Genomic DNA, 27109 nt, shown 5'->3' with positions numbered 1-27109 from the left:
CTGATGCACACGCAGACATGTTGGCCTTGATGCTGGCCGGTGCTCTTTTCTTCTCGGGAATTTTCCTGCTGTCCAGTCACGTTCTGAAGAACAAGATGGGATGGAACCGGGCCGACGCCGACATCGTGTCAGCACGGTCAGAACACGCATCCACGGACACACATAGAATAGAAATAGTAAGCCTCTTCGTAAAGAGTACAACAAGATTTAAAGCTTTGCCATAACGTGCACCACATAAAAAAGTACAGTAAGGGTAATAGAAGAAAACAGGTTACATTGTACACAGATTGGGAGTAAAGTGAATAAGTGAGCAGCAGCAAGCGGTGATATAACTGCGTATATGACAAATTACAGTGCAAGTGATATTTTGTAAATAGATGTTGATGTAACAGTGCGAAAATGCTATAATGTAACTGTACAGTGTAAATGTTGCATATGCAGTACCCAAATTATGCAGTACGTAAATTGAGACATATCTGAGAACATAATACTTGGTGAAATGCATGTAACACACGTTGTGGCATTAGCAGTGCAATAACATGCAGACAAACAAGGGGGGGGGGGGACTCTATGGAGGACCAGGAGTGCCAAAATTAACAGTAATAATTGAATGTGTCCTTACCGCTGTTACTATTTCAGTATTTATTGCGATTTTTTTTTTTTTTTTTAAATTTAAATTATTGGCTTATTGGCATTTTCTCTATTTGTTTACTTAGATTTCACTTATTTATGTCAACATTTGTTCAATTTTTTATTTCGTCTTGTATTTATTTGAACTGATTTTGATTGTATTCCCAATTTTAATTGTTTTTATAGAAACATTTATTTCAATTTTTATTTATTTCCTCATGTATTATTTATTTCAACATTTTGATTTATTCATTTCATTTTTTGCCCGTTCAATATTCAGATTTTGATTTCGCTTTATTTCAACATTTTTAAATATGCAATTCAATTTTTGCTTATTTTAAGTTATTCAAATATATTTTCCAATTTTTATTCAATTTTATTTGATTCAAATTATAGGGCTGTCAAAATTATCGCTTTGACGGGCGGTAGTTTTTTAAACTAATCACGTTAAAATATTTGATGCATTTAACGCACTTGCCCCGCTCAAACAGATTAAAATGACAGCACAATGTCATTTCCACTTGTTACTTGTGTTTTTTGGTGTTTTGTCACACTCTGCTGGTGCTTGGGTGTGACTGATTTTATGGGTTTAAGCACCATGAGCATTGTGCATTTATTGACATCAACAATCTCAAGCAATTAGTTTATTTTTTGATTGAAAAATTTTCAAACTTTATTAAAACGAAAACATTCAAAGGGGTTTAATATAAAATTTGTATAGCTTGTACTAACATTTATCTTTTAAGAACTACAAGTCTTTCTATCCATGGATCGCTTTAACAGAAAGTTATGTTAATGCCATCTTGTTGATTAATAAACAAATACAGTACTTATGTACAGTATGTTGAATGTATATATCCGTCTTGTGTCTTTCCATTCCAACAATAATTTACAGAAAAATATGGCATATTTTATAGATGGTTTGAACTGCGATTAATTACGATTAATTAATTTTTAAGCTGTGATTAACTCGATTAAAAATTTTAATTGTTTGACAGCCCTAGATTCAATATTCGTTCAGGTTTTTTTATTTTTTATTTTAATTTTGGCACCTATGTTCATTCATATTCGTGTCAATAATTTATTCGGTTTTTATTTCCATTGTCATTTATTGAAATTTTTTTAACAAAAAACACAAAAAACGTTGATACAAGCAACATGTGCCATCAGTCAACTGGCCTCTCTTGTTTGCCATTGACGGCGCTTGACGTCCAATCTGCCCATCCCAGTTCAAATGGATTGGATGCTGATCGCTGCAATGGATCTTTTCAATCAAAATGACAATTTTGCTAACTACCACAATGTATACTCCGTGAATATTATACATATTTCAAATGGACTGGACGTCTATCGCCACCAATGAGAAGTACAACTTTTCAACTTGTCACCTGCCTTTCATCATCAGTGCTGTGTCGTCCTTCCAAGCCGTGATGGCGTCGGCAGCGGGATGTGTCATCGCCGCTGCCTGCCGCGGGGACGTCGTTGAAGACAGGTGAGCTTGTATTGGTGTCTGTCTTGTTCAGGTGTTGGAAAGGTGACCGAAAACAAGAATTTCAGGGCCTCCCAAAGACCACGTGCGTATACGTATTGGTTATGTGACTTTGGCGTAATCTCATTACTAGGTTTTTGTAGTAATTTGAAGAGGATGCTAGTAGGAGGAAACTAGCCCATAGTCAAACTGTCAACCTCACTTTTTCGGTATCACAATAGGTTATCGATATGCTTTCGCCAAGAATCAATAAATCGTTCTAAGATTTCCATGTTTCATAAAGGAACCTACAGGTTGCTACCAGCGTTTTCCAATAGAATAGGCAAGGCAAATTTATTTGTATAGCACAATGCAACACAAGGTAATTCAAAGTGCTTTACATCACATAAAAATCCAAAAACACAAATAAAATGATACATAAAAATCAAATCATCAAGAAAGTTAAAACTAAAACAAAACGGAAAATTGCAGACAATTAGACTTGAGTCACAGGGACTCGGACTTGAGTCGACTCACAAATTCGATGACGCGCAACTCGACTTGGACTTGACTCGCTTGAGCTGGGAGGGTCCAAGACTTGACTCAACTTGTGAGGCAATAACTCAAGACTTGACTCGTGAAACAATGACTCAAGACTCAATCAGCTGACTTCAAAAACGTTCATAGATTGGTTACCACTTGCCAGTGATCTGCTTGGTCGCCTTGGCCGCTCTCGCCACGCCCTAACGGAACAACATGTCAATCAAAAATTTATCAAATTTCCTGCAGACCATACTACTGCAGTTTTTTTTTTTTTAAATGACTTACATAGACAGTAAGATTTCCCTCAAAGATAAACCCCAGAGCTTTGTGAATGGGCTGTGGAACAATGCCAAAGGCCTGGACTAACCTTTCACTCGACTCAACCACCTTTTGATTTGACAGGACTCGTGTTTACAATCTTGTGACTCGACTCGACAAAACCTCATGACTCAACTTGACTTGCCCACAAGAGGTAAGACTCGGGACTCATTTGTGACTCGGATCATAGCTACTTGTGCCACTTTTTTGCACACTCTTGGCATTCTCTGGATAAGCTTAAAGAACATGTTACCATATGCGGAGTTTGACTTTTGTGGTGGGGGGGCAAAACATGTTGATGACCCTTAAATGCAGTGTCAGCAATAAAATTAACTTACAAGATATATGCTCGGATAGTAGCTTGGACCATGCTTGTACACACTGGCATCCCAGCTGTGTGTGTGCGTGCGTGTGTGAGCGTGCACGTTTTTCTGTCTTACCTAGTGGAGAAGTAGACGCTGCATCCTTTTTGACCGAATATTCCAGCCAGAATCTGCCCTCAGATGGTTTTGGCTAAGCAAAGCAAATGGCCGTCTCTAAGGTGCTAGTTACATGATGTGTTAAAAAAAATAACTTTGACTCCTTATAAAAATATATATTTTTTGCTCATTTCATTCATTTTTGTTGTTTGTTTTATTGCTTTAGAACTTTTATAGATAACATTTTACCGGCAGTCTTAATTTTAAATATATAGACCCTACCCACGTGACGTCACAACTCCGCTCTCCTGAATGGTACCGCCCACTTGTCCGTCAAAACATAGTGTTAACCTGTTACGGCTACGTACATTTATCCTATTTACGGCGTGTTTTTCTGCTCCTTAACATTAATAATCAAAATGGTGAAGGCGTGTGTGGCTGTTGGTTGCACTAACAGAGAAGATGGAAGGAGAGACTTGAAGTTTTACCGTATTCCGAGGGATCCAAAGAGAGCGAAATGGACGGCTGCAATTCGACGTGAAAACTGGGCACCAAAAAATCACCACAGACTATGTAGTAGTCATTTTATATCCGGTAAGATGCATTTAAGATATACTTAGAGGGTTTTGGGCTGACAAATAACCACAATTAAGATCATTGTGAGGCTAATCGCCGACAACATACGACGTAGTACGACATAGTTTCAAATTCAAGATGTTTGTGACTTCCCTTTCTTCCACCATTGTTATTTTTTTGAATAATATTTAGCTGGTACCAAGTGAAAGAAACTGGCCTCGTCTACGGGGCTGACAAATAACCACAATTAACATCATTGCGAGGCTAATCGCCGACAACATACGACGTAGTACGACATAGTTTCAAATTCAAGATGTTTGTGACTTCCCTTTCTTCCACCATCGTTATTTTTTGAATAATATTTAGCTGGTACCAAGTGAAAGAAACTGGCCTCGTCAACGGGGCTGACGAATAACCACAATTAAGATCATTGCTAGGCTAATCGCCGACAACATATACGTATGTATGTAGTGAGAGTGCTATTGCTAAACCATATAAACATTAAAAGCCTTAACTCCATTGACAAACGACATGAAATACATTAGACTTGACAGTGGATGCTAGCAATAACAAAAGATTTTGAATTGAAAATTTCGTAACTCACCTTTCCAAGCACAGGATAGATTCCTGCCGAATTTTCGTGGACGAGGACCTGTTTCACCCAACCAGCAACGAAGTATTTATAAGCCTCCAAGCTCTTGAAGTTTTTCATATTTTCGTGAGAATAGGCTGATTTAGTGTGGACAAGATAATTGTAAATATCTGCGTAGCAGATGTCAGGTAGACAGGGCGAAGACAGTGGGTCGAAAAACATCGATTTGGGCATCAAATATGGATCTGGCGACTGTATAGAACGAAGCTTTTCCTCATAACGCCTTTTATGCAACAGATCCAGTGAGTTTGCGGCATCAGAAAGCACCGGGTCTTCCATGAAATGCATTTTAAATTCCGCCATCAATTGAAAACAATGCTAATACAGAGTCAAAATGACGGACAAGTGGGCGGAACCATACAGCGAGCACGTGGTTTTGTGACGTAGGTGGGTAGTGTCTATAGGAAAGTGAAGTACCGTACATGCAATGACATTTTCGGCCACCGGGCCGCCCCCCCCCCCCCCTTAATCTCCGCGTATGCTTGTCACCCAAAATACCGTCACAGGTACACTGCTGGCCAAAAGTATTGGCACTCCTGCAATTCTGTCAGATAATGCTCAATTCCTCCCAGAAAATGATTGTCATTACAAATGCTTTGGTAGTAATATCTTAATTTATTTCGCTTGCAATGAAAAAACACAAAAGACATGGGGGGAAAAAAATTAAATCATTACCATTTAATACAAAACTCCAAAAACGGGTCAGACAAAGTATCAGCACCTTTGAAAAATCATGTGATGCTTCTCTAATTTGTGTAATTAACAGCCCCTTTTACTTACCTGTGGCACTTAACAGGTGGTGGCAATAACACCATCACACTTGCAGTCAGTTAAAATGGATTAAAGTTGACTCAACCTCTGTCCTGTGTCCTTGTGTGTACCACATTGAACATGGAGAAAAGAAAGAAGACCAAAGAACTGTCTGAGGACTTGAGAAGCAAAATTGTGAGGAAGCATGGGCAGTCTCAAGGCTACAAGTCCATCTCCAAATACCTGAATGTTCCTGTGTCTACCGTGCGCAGTGTCATCAATAAGTGTAAAGCCCATGGCACTGTGGCTAACCTCCCTAGATGTAGACTAAAAAGAAAAAATGACGAGGGATTTCAATGAATGACTGTGCGTATGGTGGATAAAGAACCTCGACTAACATCCTGACAAACTCAAGCTCTCCTGCAGTCCGAGCGTACAACAGTGTCAACCCGTACTATCTGTCGGCGTCTGAATAAAAGAACTCCATTGTAGTTTACCCAGGAAGATCCCACTTCTGACCCAGAGACGTAAAAAAGCCAGGCTGGAGTTTGCCAAAACTTACTCGAGAAAGCCAAGAACGTTCTGGAAGAATGTTCTCTGATCAGATGAGACAAAAGTAGAGCTTTTTGGGAAAAGGCATCAACATAGAGTTTACAGGGAAAAAAAACGAGGCCTTCAAAGAAAAAAACACGGTCCCCACAGTCAAACATGGCGGAGATTCCCTGATGTTTTGAGGTTGTGCCTCTGGCACTGGACTGCTTGACTGTGTGCATGGCATTATGAAGTCTGAAGACTACCAAGAAATTAGTCAACCACCAATTGTTCAAGTTGTCCTACTTGAAAAGATTAGAGAGGCCTGTAATTGTCAACATGGGTAGACCTCAACCATGAGAGACAGAATGTGGAAAACTGAAAATCACAGTTTGATTTTTAAAGAATTTATTTCCAAATTAGAGTGGAAAATAAGTATTTGGTGACCTACAAACAAGCAAGATTTCTTGCTGTCAAAGAGGTCTAACTTCTATCGAGGTCTATCGAGGCTCCACTCGTTACCTGTATTAAAGGCACCTGTTTTAACTCATTATCAGTATAAAAAACACCTGTCCACAAACTCAGTCAGTCACACTCCAAACTCCACTATGGCCAAGACCAAAGAGCTGTCGAAGGACACCAGAGACAAAATTGTAGACCTGCACCTGGCTGGGAAGACTGAATCTGCAATAGGTAGAACGCTTGGTGTAAAGAAATCAACTGTGGGAGCAATTATTTGAAAATGGAAGACATACAAGACCACTGATAATCTCCCTCGATCTGGGGCTCCATGCAAGATCTCACCCAGTGGCGTCAAAATTATAACAAGAACGGTGAGCATAAATCCCAGAACCACACGGGGGGACCTAGTAAATGACCTACAGAGAGCTGGGACCACAGTAACAAAGGCTACTATCAGTAACACAATGCGTCGCCAGGGACTCAAATCCTGCACTGCCAGACGTGTCCCCCTGCTGAAGAAAGTGCACGTCCAGGCCTGTCTGCGGTTCGCTAGACAGCACTTGGATGATCCAGAAGAGGACTGGGTGAATGTGTTATGGTCAGATGAAACCAAAATAGAACTTTTTGGTAGAAACACAGGTTCTCGTGTTTGGAGGAGAAAGAATACTGAATTGCATCCGAAGAACACCATACCCACTGTGAAGCATGGGGGTGGAAACATCATGCTTTGGGGCTGTTTTTCTGCAAAGGGACCAGGACGACTGATCTGTGTAAAGAAAAGAATGAATGGGGCCATGTATCGAGAGATTTTGAGTGAAAAGCTCCTTCCATCAGCAAGGGCATTGAAGATGAGACATGGCTGGGTCTTTCAGCATGACAATGATCCCAAACACACAGCCAGGGCAACAAAGGAGGGGCTTCGTAAGAAGAATTTCAAGGTCCTGGAGTGGCCTAGCCAGTCTCCAGATCTCAACCCCATATAAAATCTGTGGAGGGAGTTGAAAGTCCGTGTTGCCCAACGACAGCCCCAAAACATTACTGCTCTAGAGGAGATCTGCATGGAGGAATGGGCCAAAATATCAGCAACAGTGTGTGAAAAGCTTGTGAAGAGTTACAGAAAACGTTTGGCCTCCGTTATTGCCAACAAAGGGTACATAACAAAGTGCTGAGATCAACTTTTGGTATTGACCAAATTCCTATTTTTCACCATGATTTGCAAATAAGTTCTTTAAAAATCAAACAATGTGATTTTGTTTTTTTCCCCACATTATTCCTCTCATGGTTGAGGTTTACCCATGTTGACAATTACAGGCCTCTCTAATATTTTCAAGTGGGAGAACTTGCACAATTAGTGGTTGACTAAATACTTATTTGGCCCACTGTACTTGAGACTCAGTTGTGCAATTGTCTAAGAAATAGAAATAAAACCCTATAAAATTAATAAAAAGCAAAAGTCATACTACTTGAAATTTGAAGTATATGGGCAGTTGTGAATAAATAGTAGTGTTTTTAGCCCTGATTTAAAGGAGCTAACGGTTTAAGCACACGTCCGAGCTTCAGGTAACTTGTTCCAGAGGTGAGCAGCATAGTCCCTGAATGCGCCCTCACCCTGCTTAGTTCTTGGTTTTGGAACATAGAGCAGACCAGTTCCAGATGACCTTAGAAGCAGCAGCATTCTGTATTAGCTTCTACTTCCTGATTGATCTTTTGCTAAGACCTGTAAATATACCATTACAACAGACTATTGATTTTAATTTTGACTGGGAATAGACTATTGATTTTAATTTTGACTGGGAGGGGAGAACACCTCCCGGTCGAATTGGACATCTAGCGCTGACAATGGCACCTAAAGAAGTTTACATTTGCGCATGCAGGCTAAAATGAATTAGCCTAGCCTTTGCAATCAGTCTAAAGTCAATTGAGTTTGTGTGTTGGTTAGGCACTGGTTGGCGGAAGCGTATGTTGCGTTCGCCACACCATACTTTTTGTACGACGTGTACGCCATGTTCCTGTGCGACCGGCATAAGCGCGAGGTCAAAGGTCACCGGGACGCCACCTGGGCGGCTGCAATGGGCTTCCTGCGGCGAGAGACTTTGATGGTGTTCCATCACGTCTTTGTCGTCGTCTTCTGCTCGCCAGCGTCACTGGTAACCGTGGGAATACTTCGGACACACCCCTTCATCTGATTTCATCAGATGTGTGTGTGTGCTTGTCGTCAGGTGTGGAGGCGTGGCAAAGGCGACTTTTTCCAGGGCCTTTTGTTTCTTGCCGAGCTCAGCACGCCGTTTGTGTGTCTTGCTAAAGTCCTCATACAGGTCAGTATGTCTTTTTGTGTTGTTGTTAGTACCATGGCCGCCTTGATTAATTAACCAATCGAGAGATCAATTATCAAATTAATATACAGTGTTCCCTTGCTACTTTGTGCTTCGAACTTCACACCCTCTGTCCATCGCGGATTTTTTTTTCAATTAAAAAATAAAAAAAATACAGATGAGCTGTCCTGAGCCCATTGCGTAGTCTCTTTCTACCCGCCTCCCTCCCTCCCTGCTCTTTGTTCGTCAGAGAGTGAACTGGAGTTATTAAAGTAAACGATGATTGACAGACGGTTAAACTTTGATCTTTCCAGAGACTTGACCTTCAAAGCGCCGCATGCGTCAATAATTGTTTAACTTGTTAAACAGTTGCTGTGGCAACTCATTGTGTCTAAGTGAACAGCTGGAGTGGACTCACTCAATGCAGCATTTAATAAAGACAAGCATTTTTAAACTTTTTTAAAATGGATTCGGCGTCTACTTTTTTTCTTGTTTAAAAAATTCTGTGTGACGGTAACATGTTTAAAACATCATAATTATTACATTTAAAGGGCTTATAAACCGTATATTTTTTACAAAATATACTTTTTTATTATACTTATTTTTCGAATGATAAATCTGAATAAATATATTGAACACAAAAAAATTGGGCGCTACATCGCGGTTTTTCACTTATCGCGTCAGGTTCTAGTCCCAATCAACTGCGAAACACTAGGGATCACAGTGCACAGCCACATTTATAGTGGATTATTGTTCAGCGAGTTAATCGTTCAAATCCCTTTTTTAAAAGATTGTTTTTAATTAACAATTCTATTTTTTTTATTTAATTGAAAATGAGAATACGGATGACGATAATTTACTTTCTAATTTTTTTGAAAATTTTAAAAGTGACAAAAGGCTATTAGCTCTGTAATTTTATTCAGATATTTGCAAGCTACAGCTAATTGATCAAAATTTTGTTGGAGCCTGTAACATGGTAAATATTTATTTTTTCTAACTTTTCCAATTTTCAAAAATCAAATAAAGGAAAACGAAAAATGTTATTTTTACTATTCAAAATATTTATATTCATAATGCAAAAACAAAAAAGGGGGAAAAACTGCATTCTTTGTTCGAAATTATTTTTCATTTATTTTTATTATACAGTGACTAAATGATTTTAAAAAATTTGTGAATATTTTGTAACTTTTGCCCTTCTTGATAAAAGCTGTTTTGTAGAAGAAAAAAAAATCCAACTGCAATATTTGCAAATATCTATACTTATGCTAAAAACAAAAAACAGGACCATAGAGTTCTATAATATTCAATTTCCAACTATCTTCAGGGCATCGTTTTTGGTGTCAATGCACATTTCCAGCTAAATTGTTCATCTCGGAGTCAAATAAGCCATGATTTACATATAAACCAATGAATCGACTTGTTGCAAAAATGATTCGTCGAATATCATAATCATTTGTGGCAGCTCTCATCAGTGCATGTCAGTTTTTTTTGTTGCCAATGAAATGATTTTTGCATGAAAAATTCTTGGGTTGTTTTCAGTTGAAGCGCACGGACACGCTGGTGTTCAAAGTCAACGGCGTGGCGGCGCTCGTGGCCTTCTTCGGCTGCCGCGTGGTGCTCTTCCCGTCTATGTACCTCATCTACAGCAGGTGATGTCTTTAAAACTCGCCGGTCATTATGGAGGGATTTGGATAGGAGTCTCTTTATGGGGTGACTTCACTTGTTAACAACTGAATTTACTCATGCTACCTCAAATTATAGTAGCAAAAGACACATTTAGACAAAAGCTGTTTATTTCAAAGTGTCAAGGTAGTTCCATAAAATACAAAATGATTCTTTCTAAAAAAAATTTTATAGGAGGGATTATTAACTTATTTTTTGCTGTTGTATGTGCTGTGGTAGCTATTAAAAGCTGAACTGGGAAGGGCTGGCGGAGAATGATGACTTTTCTGTGCCATTGAGGGCAATAGACGTCCAATTCCATGGAACGATCGCTGCCAGCCACCCTCAGCCCAAATGGATTGGACGTCTATCGCCGTCATTGGTTGTTTTTAGTCAAAAGTTTAATTTTACTAACTACCACAACACATACTCCTAATAATGTACATAATTCGGCAGGTACGCGCAGGTGCCCTTTTACCGGGCGGTCCTTGGGGCCCCGTGGCCATGCAGCGTGGGGGCGTGTGTGCTGTGGCCCCTCCAGATCTTTTGGTTCTCGCTCATGTGTGGCCACGCCCGCCGCAGCCTCACGGGAAGTCGCGCGACACCATCCGGATAATGCACTTCCCGCACGAGAAGAAAACTCTTTTTTTTCATGGTACGATAAAAATCCATTAGAAGAAAAATGATACTTAATCAAATGTCAATGTTCGTTCAATGTTGTTCATCTTTGGTGCTTTTCCTCCAGACTTCCTGACCGGAGATGAAGGTGGCCTTTACATTTAGATCGTCATCCAGCAACACGAAGTCTGTAAAAAAAAACAAAAACCAAAAGGGACAAAGCTAAGTGTAATCCAGATTTCTTGACAGAGCAGCGATCCAAAGTCTAGACACCCGTGAGCTAATGTTAGGTGAACAACAAATGAATCGCTGATTATTTTTGCCTCGAGGTGACGAATCATCTCAAATACAGTGGGGCAAATAAATATTCAGTCAACCACTAATTGTGCAAGTTCTCCCACTTGAAAATATTAGAGAGGCCTGTAATTGTCACCATGGGTAAACCTCACCCATGAGAGACAGAATGTGGGGGAAAAAAACCCAAAGTATTTTGTCAATACCAAAAGTTCATCTCAATACTTTGTTATGTACCCTTTGTTGGCAATAACAGAGGCCAGACATTTCCTGTAATTCTTCACAAGCTTTTCACACACTGTTGCTGGTATTTTGGCCCATTCTTCCATGTAGATCTCCTCTGGAGCAGTGATGTTTTGGGGCTGTCGTTGGGCAACACGGACTTTGCTCCTGGTGCTGCGTCACCAGTAGGTAGATGACGATGTAGTGTAAAGCGCTTTGAGTGCCTTAAGGTGGAAAAGCGCTATACAAGTATAACACCATTTACCATTTCAACTCCCTCCACAGATTTTCTATGGTGTTTAGATCTGGAGACTGGCCAGGACACTCCAGGACCTTGAAATGCTTCTTACGAAGCCACTCCTTTGTTGCCCTGGCTGTGTGTTTGGGATCATTATCATGCTGAAAGACCCAGCCACGTCTCATCTTCAGTGCCCTTGCTGATGAAAGGAGATTTTCACTCAAAATCTCTCGATAAATGGCCCCATTCATTCTTTCCTTTAAACAGATCAGTCGTCCTGGTCCCTTTGCAGAAAAACAGCCCCAAAGCATGATGTTTCCACCCCCATGCTTCACAGTGGGTATGGTGTTCTTTGGATGCAATTCAGTAGTCTTTCTCCTTCAAACACGAGAACCTGTGTTTCTACCAAAAAGTTCTATTTTGGTTTCATCCTACCATAACACATTCTCCCAGTCCTCTTCTGGATCATCCAAATGCTCTCTAGCGAACCGCAGACAGGCCTGGATGTGTACTGGCTTCAGAAGGGGGACACGTATGGCAGTGCAGAATTTGAGTCCCTGGCGGCGCATTGTGTTACTGATAGTAGCCTATGATACTGTGGTACCAGCACTCTGTAGGTCATTCACAAGGTCCCCGCGTGTGGTTCTGGGATTTTTGCTCACCGTCCTTGTTATCATTTTGACGCCACGGGGTAAGGTCTTGCATGGAGCTCCAGATCGAGTGAGATTATCAGTGGTCTTGTATGTCTTCCATTTTCTAATTATTGCTCCCACAGTTGATTTCTTTACACCAAGCGTTTTACCTATTGCAGATTCAGTCTTCCAAGCCTGGTGCAGGTCTACAATTTTGTCTCTGGTGTCCTTCGACAGCTCTTTGGTCTTGGCCATAGTGGAGTTTGGAGTGTGACTGACTGAGATTGTGGACAGGTGTCTTTTATACCGATAATGAGTTAAAATAGGTGCCACTAATACAGGTAACGAGTGGAGCCTCGTTAGACCTCGTTAGAAGAAGTTAGACCTCTTTGACAGCCAGATATCTTGCTTATTTGCAGGTGACCAGATACTTATATTCCACTGTAATTTGGAAATAAATTCTTTAAAAATCAAACAATGTGATTTTGTTTTTTTCCCACATTCTGTCTCTCATGGTTGAGGTTGACCCATGTTGACAATTACAGGCCTCTCTTATCTTTTCAAGTAGGAGAACTTGCACAATTGGTGGTTGACTAAATACTTATTTGCTCCGCTGTAGTTTATTGGATTGCAATCACAATTCAAAAGTGAATTCTTTCTACAAACAGTAGGTTTTAAAATTGGTCACGGTAACGCCCACTAATATGGGGAGCGCCGAAGAGGCAGGCAAGCTCGTTTTGAATTGGCAACTTCCTGGTTCTAAACTAAGCCGCATCAAACATACAATATATGTATAATGCAATACGTAGATCTATACATGTGCATTTGCTGTGGCTTGAGTACAGTACTTTTGAACAGTAGGAAAGTTGATGTTTTACCTTTGTGTGTGCGAAGTAAGTGGAAATATGTTGACGTGACATTAGGGTCAATGTGAAAACAGTGCATTTAAGCAGATTTGGTTCATCTACCAGTCACTGTTTTAAAACTTGTAAGTAGAGTGGAGATGATATCGGATAATATCGACATCGGCAATATGAATGTTGCTTTCAATGTGAATGTAGAAGCCATTTGCCTCTGTACAACGGCTGGTCACAGCTTAGCACAGCAGTTATGCTTATTGACAATTCAGATGTCTGCTAAACTAAGATGCTTGTGATTTGTTATGTGAGCAGATAATTTGCATTCGTGGTGCAAAAATTAAATGATAGAAAAATAATGAATTAGAAAACTCATGAATCAACCATAATATGTTAAAGGCTAAGTTCAGAATTTTTGACATTAGGCTAAATTTTCGAGTTAGCGGGGATTTAATTAGTCAGGAGAGTTGGTTTCAACAAATTCCGTGCAGTTTGTTAGTTAGTTGCAGGGCTCCGGAGTGGCTAAGCTAGCGCGAGTCAATGGTGCTTGCTAGCAAGCCAATAAAAAACAACATATGCACAATTGAGAATCACTGATGACCCATGCAATCAATAGTGTTGGCTTTGTTTTCAGGATGAAGTTATTGGAACTTAACCTTGCATGTCAATAATTGTAGTTTGAACAGCAACATTTGTAATCCAGCAGCTCTGCAGGGAACAGGCTGTCTAGGCAAGTAGGGCGGAGTGACGTCACATTGTTTTAAAAAAAATTTTTTTAGTGGTCACGAAAGGGACTTCCCATCCACCATAAATAAATCACCCTGATGGACTATATTGTTTACTCTTAGACCCCGACATGGTTTTGTTTGGACAGTTAGATCTGGTAATATCATTTTTTTATTGGCATGCTAGGAAGCACTTTTGACTCGCTTTAGCTTAGCTACTCAGAAGCCCTGCATCTAGCAAACAACTAACAAACAGCATGGAATTTGTTGAGACCGACTTGAACTAATTAAACCCACCGCTAACTCGAAAATTAAGCCTATTGTCAAAAATTCTGAACTTCTTCAAGTCCACAACTGCATATATGAGAATTGTTTTGATATCGGTAACGGAGTTTGGAGTTAGACAGTATCAGGATATCGGTTAAAAAGTCAGTATCAGACAACTCTACTTGTAAGCCCTATTGGCAAAGCAAAGGATTCCAAATGGACCTGCGTCCGCTCCAAAGTCAAGCGTTCCTTTGCGCTGGCTGATTCCCAGTAGTTGCGCGGGGTGCAGCGACGCCGCTTCCAGAGCTGCTTCTATGCTGCAGGCTACACAAAAGGAAAATTCATCACCTTCTATCCTCACCGCATCCCCGGTAGGTGCCAACTCACCCGTGGCGTGTCTGAAGTGCCGGACGCACATGTCCATGCTGGCGATGCTGCCGCTTAGCGTCTGTGTGCCTTCCGTGGAGAGTGAAGATGATCATAGCCACACATCAGGCGAGATGTGTTCATCCAAGATTGAAAAATGTGAGTTCTTACCTGCTACAAAAACTTGCAGGCCGCAGATCTCAACTTCTTGTTGGCCAAGTGTGTGTCGTCCCGGGGGAAGGCCCATGGCCGCAATGGCGTCTGTCACCAGTACTAAACCTAAAGACCGCCGGCGACACATCAATCATTTTCTTCCCTCCCAATTCAAATGGACTGGATGTTTATCAGTGTCTATGGCAGCCAATGAGTTAAAGTGCATGTGACACGAAAAAGCATGTTTATTTCATAATACACGCGGTATTTTATGCTCTGGATGTGTGTGGAAGCGATCGCTATATTTATTTAGTTTTTTGAATCCCGCGCCATGAAAATGAGTGACTTCCGGCTTCGGTCTTGCATTGAGGAGGAGGGCGCTGTGACGTGTACGGAAGAAGGACTCCTCTTCACTATACAGCCTACTGTTGTGTATGGGACTAAGGATTCAGTTGATTTTTCGGAATAATACGCTTATTTTTCGCATCACGCCATTCAAACGGCTGCAGAAAAATCTTGCTGTATGAGGGAGAGGCATGAGCGCCTTTTTGGAGTTTCAAAAGATTCACATTCACCATGGATATTGGCCAAAACAAGCCCTACTACTGTGGGACCATTGGACTTACGAGGAAGTGAGTAAACATCTTGTTTTGTATTATGTCAAATACGAATACAGCGATTACAAAGTAAACACTACAAACTTTCTTTAAATAAAGGACTACTTACGTTTGATCATTGATAGACATGTAAAAAGCTCTCCTCATGCACATTAGCTGCACAACAACTGCAGCCGCCCTTCTCCGGGGAACGAGCTGTAAATTGCTGTCCGCCGGGCGGTTTGCAGAACCGCGAAGACAATCGACAACCCAGTCGTCATGTCAAATAATCCGGGTTAGTTATGTGTGATTTTCCGCTTCGAAGACTTTGAAAGATCACTCGGTTCGGGCTAGCATGTCGGCTAGCTGTCATGCCTCTTGGTTTGTTTACATTCTCCGAAGCCGGGGAAGGGAAATGACTTATGTCCGATTCAGGTGTCATAAAATATCGTTCGGGAGGTGCGACAATAAAGGTGAAGTTGACAGTTTTGACCATTATGGAGTAATGTTGCCATGTCGTCCTGAATAAGTGCATTTTTATTATTTCATATTCCATTTAGCATAAGACTATTATTTGTCATGACCATGCCATTTATTTTGCAGTTGGGGAAAATACTTGGATAAAAAGAATATCCTGTAAAAATATTGAAGTAAAGAGACAGAAACAATGACATTTTGCAGATCTCTTCGTCGCGTTTTCCTCATTGTGAATAGTTCCCCCTCGACGGGCTGACTGGTCCTTTTCAAGCCATTTATTTAGCTATTGGGGAAAAATACTTGGATAAAAATAATATCCTGTAAAAGTATTGGAGTAGAGAGACTGAAACAATGACATTTTGCGGCTCTCTTCGTCGCGTTTTCCTCGTTCTGAATAATTCCCCCTCAATGGGCTGTATAGTAAAACCGATGAGCCCAGTCTCCCGCTGACGTCATCCACCTGTTGGGGACGCTTGAGCCCTATAATGGTAGGCGTGGCTAACCGGCAGATTAAAAGACTAATTTCTCGTCATCTGCGCGTTGCTAATTTGTTGTATATAGTCGAATCGTCTCAAAATATGATTGTAATTCACATAATAATGCTATTTAAGACTTTTTTTCTCCTGTCGTATGCTCTTTAAGCCTTTACAGGGCAAGTGACTGATAATTTAAAAAACTTAATTTTAATATTTTTATGGTAATCTTTGTAAAATTATTATTCTATGTACACATTTATAAAAAAATTTATTTTGATGGGAATTTTTCATTTTTTAAAGGGTATGAAAACGCAAAGGGGATGTGAGACATCAATAGAACCGTTATGTGCCAAGATAACAAATATTGATAAAGTTAACAAAAAAATCAATCACATTAATGAGCAATTATCGAAAATAGATCGAAAATGACGAACATTTCCGAAAGTGTTCCGGAAACAGCTGAATGGGGCGGAGACGTCATAACAAGGAAACAAAAGGTCGAGGCAGGTGCCATCGTTGTTTATCGACGAGAGAGTTGCGTTCGTGTTTTATCAAAAAAATCGCTAAAATGGTTCAAACCTGTCATGCTATGTGGTGTACAAATAGCCATTTGTCGCAATGTAGTACCCAAGAGTTCCCGAACGCGAGAAAAAGAGCTGGACTACGCAGACAATGAGTAAAGTTCGTCAGTGCTAAGAGGGCTGATTTTGCAGACCCAGCCTCCGGCACGGTTTTGTATGGTGCGCATTTTATACCTGAAAGCTATACGAACTATGGGCAAATGAAATCAGGGTTTGATAAGAAATTGCTGCTGAAAGCAGATGCAGTGCCCGGTGAGAGAGGACGATGACTGGCTCTGATGAGACCACCTCACCACCCCAGGCAAAGCAAAGGAGGGAAATGGCCAGAGTGAGTACTCTTTTATAATAAAAAACATATCACGCATTGGATATAGGACTGGACACATGTATAAATTATCACTCGTAAAATATATAGAACAAATCCTCTAATCCCATTCATATTTGTGTCGGTTGGCAGAGCGAAACCGATGATAGCATATTAAATGATAATTATTCTATACGTTACTTTATTTTGCGATCACGGTATATCAGCTTCACAAAAAGAAATGCAAAACAAACCATTCGGTGATTTTGTTGCCGCCGGTGTTTCATCAGTGTGATTGCTCCCCTCAATGATCCTTTCATTAAACTGCATTGGCTTTCGTTTGGGCTCAAACTGATAACCCAAAACACCAAAGAAAGGTTCATAACTCTCCTCGTCACCATTAGAAGAATGTTCGTTACGTCGGATTCGTCGCTGCAAATAGAAACAAAATTGTCCGCCATCATCGCTACCATTCAGTACTAAGCACTGAGCTGGTTGTTTCCCTATAGTGACGTCACGCACACAATATGCTAGATTTCCGGCATCTCGGAGGCGGGTCCTTTTAGCTTGACAATCGACCTAATTTCTATCATTTTCTTGGTGTTGCGATGTGTGTAATTACACGAAGTGGCATGATATGAATTCAAAAGGCATGCGTTGATGGATAAATGATGGAATATTAGCATTTCCCCAGGTGTTGTCATACCCTTTAACCTTTTCATGCACGAATTCTGATTTCTTAAAAATGTTTATTACATTCATAAAGGACAATAGTCTTAAACTTGCAGCCCAGAGGTCAATTGTGGCCCACGGGGCAATGTTTCATGGCCCCCATTTGACATCCAATGGCAGTATTAGTGTTGCCCGCACATATTTTGAAATGGACAATAAAAAACTATAATATAATTTGAGATAAAATAATTTAATTAATTGAAGGATCCATTTTTGAGAAAAAAAAAAATAGTAAAACATAAAATCGAATAAAAAAACTCAAAAAAAAAAAAAAAAAAAAAAAAAAAAAAAAAGTCATGAGTAAAAAAAAAAAAAATCGAAGATTAAATTTAAAAATAAAAATATATTTTTATCGGAAAAAAAATAAAGACATTAAAAAGGGAGGCATGTGTGTATTTTGTCTAGGAATTTCATTTATTTTTTGTTTTGCTTTAAAAATCTCTTGAAACTTGGAACTTTTTGGCTGCCATTGACGGCAATATATGCCAATCCCTTTAACTGGGAAGGGCTACCGCAAGACAGTCTGTTACCTGGGCGTGAAGTTAAATATCATGTTTATAGCAAAGGGAGGCTGACCTGCGGGGTGAGCGCGGTGGGCAATGCGCAGGGCGGCCGGGTTGGTGTGGATGCCGTCGGCGATCATGCCGTAGTACACGGTCCTTCCCGGCGGGATGTGCTCGCTTGTCAACAGGCCCACGATGCCCGGGTCTCGGTGGTGGAACTGCCATGACAGGGAACACAATGAGTCAAAAACAGCTGTTGGAATTAAAAATGGTAGTTTTTACAATACAATACATACATCAATACATCACAGTTTAGAAGTATAGTAAGTCAACCCCATGGAAATGTATTAGTCTGTGTGATTTAGTACCGGCAGCATAGCATTGAAGAGGTGCGTGATGAAGGACGCGCCGTGGCATACGGCATCCTCGGCTTGTGACAGGTTGGCCACTGAATGCCCGAGCGAGACGGTGACGCCCCTGCGGCACAGCTCGGCTACGGCTGCCTGGCTGCCCTCCAGCTCGGGTGCCAGCGTCACCACGGCGACGCCACCCAGGCCGCCGTAGACCTCCATCAGGTCGGACGCTGCGCCCTCGGCTGAAAATCTGCGCAGGAAGCGCTCGGGGTGGGCGCCCTTCTTCTCGGCACTGATGAAGGGGCCTTCTAGGTGGACGCCTGACGGACAAATAAAGCGCGGTGGAACATGTGGCATTTCCTGTTCCCGCCTAAATAAAATGGAAGCTCACCCAGGATGCCTGCACCGTGGGGACCGCCGTGCTGGACTTTGATCTGAGGAAGAACCTGAGCGACAGAAGAGGGTGAACTGTTATATTATTGTGGACTATGAATATTGTGGAACTGTTTCTTTATTCAAAGCAAAAGCAGAGGCTTGCAGATAAAACAATTTGATTCATTGCTAAGATTATAAACTACAAAAAAGTGAAAAAAAAAAAAAAAAAGTAAATATCTTATTATCAGTTGTTTACTTTTTTAAAACTTCTTATTTTGATCTTATTTTTGCTTAGATAATCAGCCCGATTTTATCAAGGACTACAAAAAAAAAAAAGTTAAAAAAAAAAAAAAAAAAGTAAATATTCTCTTATGGAGCTTTACATTTTTACACTCTTGCTCAAGGATACTTAGACAAGTTCATCAGGGCGAAGAATCGAATCCACAACCTCTGAGTTTGGGGACAACTACCAGTACTCTACCGCTGAGCCACGCCACACCCGAATGATTAATATAAACTTTTTTTTCTTTGCTTTAAGAGACAATAACAAAATTGTATATTTCTTGGGATTCATTATTTATTTATTTTTTTTAAAATGGAAAAATTCATGTCTTATGATTTTAATTTGAAAAATTCTTAAATGTGATTTATTTCTTTATGTATTTTAATTAAAATTAGCAAAAATAAAGATAATGAAAATGAAAATGAATGAAAAATATAAAACAAAAAAATAAAACTAATTTTCCTGTTTCTTTAACAAAAATATTTTGAATAAAAAGAGTAAAAATTTATTCAAATAGAAATTAAAAATTATATAAATAAAAACGAATGCCCCCCCCCCTTTAATTAAAATGTTAGTATTTTAAATTTAAGGCCAACGCAAATTCATTTGTATAGCACTATTCAACACAAGGAACTCAAAAGTGCTTTAAATCACATGAAAACATCAGCAAGACACACTTAAGAAATAGAAATAAAAACACAAATAAAACATTATAGTAGCAAGACACTTAAAAATAACTTAAAAATTTAAAAAAGGACATGTTTACTATCAATAGGCTCAAAAAAAAAAAAAACTAAATAAAAATAATTGTCCATTATTGTTGTTTTTGGACTATAACGCTCAGCTGACAATCAATCGCACACACCCAATTTTACAAGAAAAATGTACTTGTTCTCATGTATGAGCCACAGCTTCATTATGGGATATTTACACCAAAAGACATGCAGCTCGCGAGCCCGTAATAATGGATAAATAAACTGCGCTGGACTATTGATCGCTGTGTTCAAAGTGGGGAAAAAAGTAGCGAATTATAGTCCGTAAATTACAACAACAACCCAATGCCATAGTAATGGCAATGCCATTTCGACGGGTGTCACCATGTGCCCAGTGCTTCTGACCTTATGGTAGACGTGCGGTGGTGACGTGACCAGCGTGGGGCAGAAGGACGTGACGCCGTGCTCCAGAAGCTTCCGCGCCACCAACAAAACACCGGCGCCGACGTCCTCGGATGGTTGAGAGAAGTCGACTCCAAAACCTCCTGCGGGGACAGGACAGCGAGGCGGCGTCAGTATCGCCCTAGCGGATAAACGGCAACGACCGGCGGACGTCACCGTTGATCTGCACGTCAATAAAGCCGGGTGCCAAAATGGCGCCGCTGCAGTCCACCCGCTCGTCGGCGTACGCTCGCTCATCAAAGAAGAGCTTCTCGGGGTCTAGGATTTTTCCTTCGCGAACCCACAGGTCCTCCCTGCGCAGATGCAAGCACGCGACCATTGACGGTGATAGACGTCCAATCCATTTTACCCTTATTTGAATCAAGTTATTTACTTTTGTATTAATAAATGTAACATTTAAATATTTTTTTCATTTTAAATAAAAACACAACTAAATACATAAATAAGTACATGAAAAAAAGAACATATACTGTTCTATAATTGTATTATTAATAATTATACAGTTTAATATTGAATATATTTTAATATGTAATAAAACAGATGAATAATAGAATTAGTGCTGCAATGACTAATCGATTCACTCGAGTAATTTGATTAGACAAAAAGATTCAATTCAAATTTTGCTGCTTTGACGATTCGTTTAATTATTGACGTTGTAATGAAATGTTTTGAAAGTGTTGCATTTAGTTTTATTGATTTGGGTGGACACTGCCATCTAGTGGCAACAGTGAATATGCCATAACTCGTCTAACATGGTTGAATCCAGCTGCTCCCTGTTAAGCCCAACATAAAAAGTATATTTAGCAGTTTTTTTGTGGGAATATGTGTTTGAACAATTTGTTAAGAGCATTGTAAAAAAAAAAAAAAAATTTTTATAGCATTTTATAGCATTCAAGCAAGCGGAGTATTGCTTTGCAAGTCAGCCAATTGTTCTTTTGTTGTACTTCGAAATTTTTTAAAAAAATACTGTTTGAGGTCTCAGGTATTTTAATTTATTTTCCAATGCATTCATTGTTCTTGTGAAATGAAAGTGCAATTCTGCATAGTTTGAAGAAACAGTCAGGAATTGTATTTTATATTCACATTAACTGCTCTTTTGAAAGTGCAATCTTAGCAAGCCAATATAAATATAATTGGATAAACACTTGTCTAATTATTTTACATCTCCTAAAATTTATTCTGCAACGCACTAAATGCTCTTAATCAGATTGCTCAATTATTCAAACTAACTAATTGATAGATCAATTGATTACCCAAATAATCGATAGCTGCAGCCCCAAACAGAATCTTTACTTTTGTGACCTTCAAAGAGGACTTTTAAAAGTTTATGGTCAAGAATGTCTCAAAATGATGAACAGACTATGAAAAATAGCTATTGATGAATCTAATAATCGATTAGTAATTGATTAATCGTGACCTCTGTATTCGGTGGTCTCTGAGGATTCTGCAGTTGATCAGCTGAATGATGGGCGCCTCGGACACAGTTTTGTTGGACGGCATCTCGGATGCCTGAGGAGAAAAGTCAAAGAAGAATTAACTCATTAGCTGCCATTGACGGCGATGGACGTCCAATCCATTTTGATTGGGACGGGCTGGCAGCGACTGAAACGTCATTCTGTTTAGGGGTGAGAACCTCTTGGTACCTCATGATATTGAAGGGAATTGTATCTTTTCTCGTATTTACTGTTTGAAGTACACTAACCCACCCAATATAAAATAAATAGCATTTATATCATAGTTTAAGAAAAACGAGCAGAATACAGTGGTACCTCGACATACGATCGCTTCGACACACGATTTTTTTGACATCCGAAATTTGACTCGCCATTTGTTTCTACATTTGACGAAATGCTCGAAATACGACCATTTATGACAGCGTCGCAATTTCATTGTTTTCCCGCAAGACGCACACGCGGCGGATTTTCTTGTGAGATTAATCAACGTGGGTCCCAAGAATGTTAAAGCAGGTGGTGAAAAAAGAACAAAGGTGAGGCTTACCAATGGAAAAATATAAACATGGGGTGCGCGTCCGAGAACTGTTTGACAATACTCCTCCGACCTCCGTTTGTCAGTTTTTATAAGTAAAGGTGACAACCATCGCCGAAGAGATCGCCAGCTTCGTCAGGTTTTTAATCTATTTCAGACCTTGTGTAAAAAAACACGCCAACAGCCCGCTACAATAGGACGGTAAAAGTCCGATCACATCATTTTCAAAGTATCGGAATCGGTAAAAAAATATCGGCCATGCCTTTTTTTAATATACAGTACTGTGCAAAAGTTTTAGGCAGGACACTTGCCTAAAACTTTTGCACAGTACTCTATATATATATTTTTAATTATTAAATTTATTAGGATCATGGAAGCTTCCACTTGGGGAAAATATATACGTACAGTATATCCTGTATATACGTAATATTATAAAAATATACAGTACTGTGCAAAAGTTTTAGGCAGGTGTCCTGCCTAAAACTTTTGCACAGTACTGAATATATATTTTTTAATTAAATCGTTTTCTAATTGTATTTAACGCTACAGACATAATATGTTACACTCATCCAGAGTCTTTAGTTTAGGCTTAAGGTAGGGTTATCAAATTTATCCCGATAACGGCGGTAATTAATTAAAAAAAAAAAGTATCACGTTAAAATATTTAACGCAATTAATGCATGCACTGAACGACCCACTCACACATTGTCGCGCTCAATCTGTAATGCCGCCGTTTTACCTATATAGAGAGCTAAGAGGCAGCGTAAAATGAGCAGAGCGAATTTCGGCAGCCTTTGGAGCCTTATTTGGGCAATATTTAGTCACAATATACAAAGTCACAAGTCTTTCTATCCGTGGATCCCTCTCACAGAAAGAATGTTAATAATGTTAATGCCATCTTGAGGATTTATTGTCATAATAAACAAATACAGTACTTATGTAGTGTATGTTGAATGTATATATTCGTCCGAGTTTTATTCATTTTTTTCTTAATGCATTGCCAAAATGTATATGATCGGGAAAAATTATCCGGAATGATTGGAATTGAATCGGGAGAAAAAAAAAAAGCAATCGGATCGGGATATATTGGGATCGTCAGATACTCAAACTAAAACGATCGGATCAGGAGCAAAAAAACATGATCGGAACAACCCTAATTATTACTATTATCACTATCATTATATATTATTCCAATTTGTATTCATAATGTTTTCGTTTTCTCTTTGTAATTGCTATTTGCAATAGTAACAGCAGTATTTATTAAGGATTTAGTGTAGGTTTTCGGGCTGTGGAACGAATTAACTGAATTATAATGTATTCTTATGGGAAAATCCTGCTCGACATATGACCATTTCGACTTACAAACAAGGCCCTGGAACGAATTAACTTTGTATGTAGAGGTACCACTGTATATTTGATAATATGAAAAGTTTGACTTGGAATAATTAGAACTGGCAGCGCCAAGACAATGGTCAGATAAGGACAGAAAAGATACAGGACACCTTCTGACCCCGGAAGCCCAACACGTGCGTCATAAAGCTGAATGAGCAAGGTTGACGCTGACAACCAGGTGATAGGCAAGACATCTACAAGCCCACGTCCGCACCACCAAATCCCGCAATCAATTCTTCCGGACAATCTGGAACAAATGGCGGGGCATCTTGTCTTGCCACAAGGAACATCTGATACGGAGGAACCCGCGACCGGGAAGTGAAAACTCAACACTCGTGGTGCTGAGGATCGCAAAATCCTTAACTTTCGTTGCCCTGACAACAGTACCGTCCGAATTCTCCTGTCCAGTCCAGAAACAAACAATAATCCTAAACATCGCCCAAACACACCATTCTTCCGGACCACAGCCGCCTCACCAGAGCCTTTAGAAAACTGAATGTTTGACTATTCGTTGTCATTTTTTGGGGGAAGCTTTTGTTGATTTATGATATGGTGACCCCGAATCCTCACCTGGGTCCCTCTGTGCTGTAGGACTGCTGTTGACTAAATAATAATAATATTAATAAATTGTCAACTTGTGTTTCGAAGCCTTTTTCCAGCTTTTAAAATGGAGTCAGTACAAGTGTTTAAGACTAAGGTGATCACGTGGAATTTGGCCTTTTGGCCGGGTTGTTGGCTTACAGCTGCCCCGGGTTGTTGGAATTGGGCTAGTGCGGTTCGGCTGGCGTGATTCTGGCAGTCTGGCTAAAAGGTTAGATTCCTTCAATAAGATACGATTTGCAATACAGAGCTCACAATTACCATGATCTCACGATATGCCGATACAACGATTATCGATCCATTGATCAGGGAATCATTCTATAAAACAACTAATATACAGAAAAACAGCTGTAAATTTCAATAATCACTAGTAGACCTCCAATCTATTTGAACTGGGAGGGTAACAGTGAATGAACCCCTCCCGATTCAAACAGTCCCCTCCCACTTATATGGCCATCAGTGGCACCAATGCCAGGCAACAAGGTAATTTTGGGCCATTGATTGACTTGTTGATCAGTCACTTCCTGCTGATTTTTGGGGCATTTGAGGGTAAAATCCTGTTGATTTGGGGGCATTTTATAGGTCACTTCCTGTTCTGTAACCCAAAATAAAGAGGGAATGAATAGACAGTGACTCAAACTCAAAAGGGAGTGACCTGAAAATGCCCTAAAATGAACAGTAAATCACCTGTAAATGCCCCGAAAATCAGAAAGAGTGACTGTAATTGCTCTGGTTTCCAATGAATGAATGTTAATTCGCGCTTCCCAGTCTGAATAGATTGGGTGTCGTGTGCAGTCAATGGCAGCCATAGAGTTAACTGAGACACCAATGTGGTGGAAGATTGTGGTAGCAACTTGTTGGTTCCTTTTTTAATTTTATTTTAAACATTGACACCTTTTTAAAACGATATCTCAATTCTTGGCATGAGCATATCGAAATGTTTTGGGATTGCAAAGTATCACAATCCATCACCATTTCAATATTTTGTCATACCTCTATTTATGTTCTATTCATATTGATTGTGTACTTTTCAACTTTTTGCAACCTGAATGCAGAAGTGGGTAGTAACGCGTTACATGTACTCAGTTACATTTACTTGAGTAACTTTTTGAGAAAAATGCACTTCTAGGAGTAGTTTTTCTAAGCCTTACTTTTTACTTGAGTAGATTTGTGAAGAAAAACCGCTACTCTTACTCCGCTACTTTGGCTACACAAGAGTCGTTACATTTTTCCTCATTATTCTACATATTAGATTTATTATTATTATTTTTTTGCTAGCGGTGCTATTGCCAAGAGTAGCGCTACTAATTTAACCAATGAGACGTCGCAATAATAATTACATGACTCAATTACATCAATCAGACGCAAGCTTGCCGTTCTATGATCACGCAAGCCTGTTCAATCACGTGTCTGTAATGCACCATAACAAATGAAGTATTTGACATAGAGCGCTGCCCTCAACATGAATCGAAAGCGCAGATTTAAAACTCTTTCCCAGTTTTTATTTGGCACCGATTGACCACGGAAAACCGGATTTATGATCCTTTTAATTTCATAATAGTAACTATGAAGGAACTACAGTATTCATTCACTATTCAAACTAGCAATTATTTTCTCCACTGGAAGGCAGGGCACTCATGCTCTTTGGACAAATAATGCTCCATTACTGTTTTTTTCCCCTCTTAATGTATTTTTTTGTTCATTTCTTTGAATCAATGAGGTTATGTAATGGGTTATTGTACAGTAACATTATAACAACAACAGTTCATATAGATAAGTTTGTGCTGAGAGAAAAAAACACCATTGCTTAAAAAAAAAAAAAAAAAAAAAAAAAGAAAGCAGTTACTCAATGTTACTCATTACTTGAGTATTCTTTTCACTGGATACTTTTTTTTTTTACTTGTACCTGAGTACATTTTTTGGATGAATACTTTTACTCTTACTTGAGTAATATTATTTTGAAGTAACGCTACTCTACCCACCTCTGCCTAAATGACACATCTTCTCTTGTTAGTACTTTTACTGTTTTGATTTTGGATATGATAATAAGTGTTGTTGGAAGGAAAAATGAAAGTGATGACACCTAAAAATAAATAATTAAAATAAGACTTTGCTCTCTGCTGTGAGTTCGGTCGGCGTTTTAGTGCTCTTAAGTCAACTCTAGTCCAAATTGTGTGACAAATGCGAGGAAAATGGCTCAACTTTTTTTTTGAATTTTACGCCTTACCCGAGTGACTTCCGCACTTTGTCCTCGGCGTCTCCAAACCAGCTAAAATGAGCAAATCAATCCAAATGTAAAAGAAATAAATTCTGTCCGAGTGCTGCATTCGATAGTGCTTAGAAAGTCACGTGAGGCGGAAACACATGCAGTCACGTGACTTATACATTAACTGACAAAACCAGAATGATTTCATTTTTATTTTACAGGATTGGGCATTAGGTATTGACAGGCAATTCTATGCCAAAGCAGTGAATTTACGTCAAAAATAAAACAAATAATCAGTTTCCGTGTTTTTTCGGCATACTGCATGACCAAATTTGACCACCAGAGGGCGGTAGAAAGCGAAAGACGTTTGAACTT

General features: G+C 39.6%; 2 protein-coding genes across 2 annotated transcripts; one reads left to right on the top strand and one right to left on the bottom strand.

Annotated features, from left to right (window-relative positions):
- Window positions 1-4: 4 nt before the first annotated feature.
- Window positions 5-18113, top strand: LOC130931996 (ceramide synthase-like). The gene is made up of 7 exons (XM_057861327.1): window positions 5-136; window positions 2036-2122; window positions 8289-8496; window positions 8569-8664; window positions 10201-10310; window positions 10780-10978; window positions 11069-18113. Exons 1-6 carry the CDS (start codon window positions 18-20, stop codon window positions 10937-10939), a joined length of 780 nt encoding a protein of 259 aa, XP_057717310.1. The 5' UTR covers window positions 5-17; the 3' UTR covers window positions 10940-10978; window positions 11069-18113.
- On the bottom strand, window positions 10443-26883 carry amdhd2 (amidohydrolase domain containing 2). Its single transcript, XM_057861319.1, has 11 exons — window positions 26756-26883; window positions 21968-22059; window positions 20707-20843; window positions 20494-20633; window positions 19109-19163; window positions 18733-19037; window positions 18438-18582; window positions 14714-14821; window positions 14564-14632; window positions 14399-14500; window positions 10443-11129 (listed from the first exon to the last, which is right to left on the bottom strand). Exons 2-11 carry the CDS (start codon window positions 22048-22050, stop codon window positions 11035-11037), a joined length of 1239 nt encoding a protein of 412 aa, XP_057717302.1. The 5' UTR covers window positions 22051-22059; window positions 26756-26883; the 3' UTR covers window positions 10443-11034.
- Between the last annotated feature and the right edge of the window lie 226 nt (window positions 26884-27109).

Source organism: Corythoichthys intestinalis, chromosome 16, assembly GCF_030265065.1.
Source record: "Corythoichthys intestinalis isolate RoL2023-P3 chromosome 16, ASM3026506v1, whole genome shotgun sequence".
NCBI lineage: Eukaryota > Metazoa > Chordata > Actinopteri > Syngnathiformes > Syngnathidae > Corythoichthys > Corythoichthys intestinalis.
The sequence above is the reverse complement of the archived record's forward strand: the minus strand, read 5'-3'. Positions and strand labels throughout refer to the sequence as shown.

Bases quoted from the DNA above. Each gene is read 5' to 3' on its own strand.
- LOC130931996 (XM_057861327.1), top strand. From the start codon at position 18: ATGTTGGCCTTGATGCTGGCCGGTGCTCTTTTCTTCTCGGGAATTTTC. The intron at 2,123-8,288 runs GTGAGCTTGTAT...TGTGTTGGTTAG, and splicing joins GGGGACGTCGTTGAAGACAG to GCACTGGTTGGCGGAAGCGT. The intron at 10,311-10,779 runs GTGATGTCTTTA...ATAATTCGGCAG, and splicing joins ATGTACCTCATCTACAGCAG to GTACGCGCAGGTGCCCTTTT.
- amdhd2 (XM_057861319.1), bottom strand. From the start codon at position 22,050: ATGCCGTCCAACAAAACTGTGTCCGAGGCGCCCATCATTCAGCTGATC. The intron at 18,583-18,732 runs GTACTAAATCAC...CTGTCATGGCAG, and splicing joins TCTTCAATGCTATGCTGCCG to TTCCACCACCGAGACCCGGG. The intron at 14,633-14,713 runs GTAAGAACTCAC...TCTCCACGGAAG, and splicing joins CCTGCAAGTTTTTGTAGCAG to GCACACAGACGCTAAGCGGC.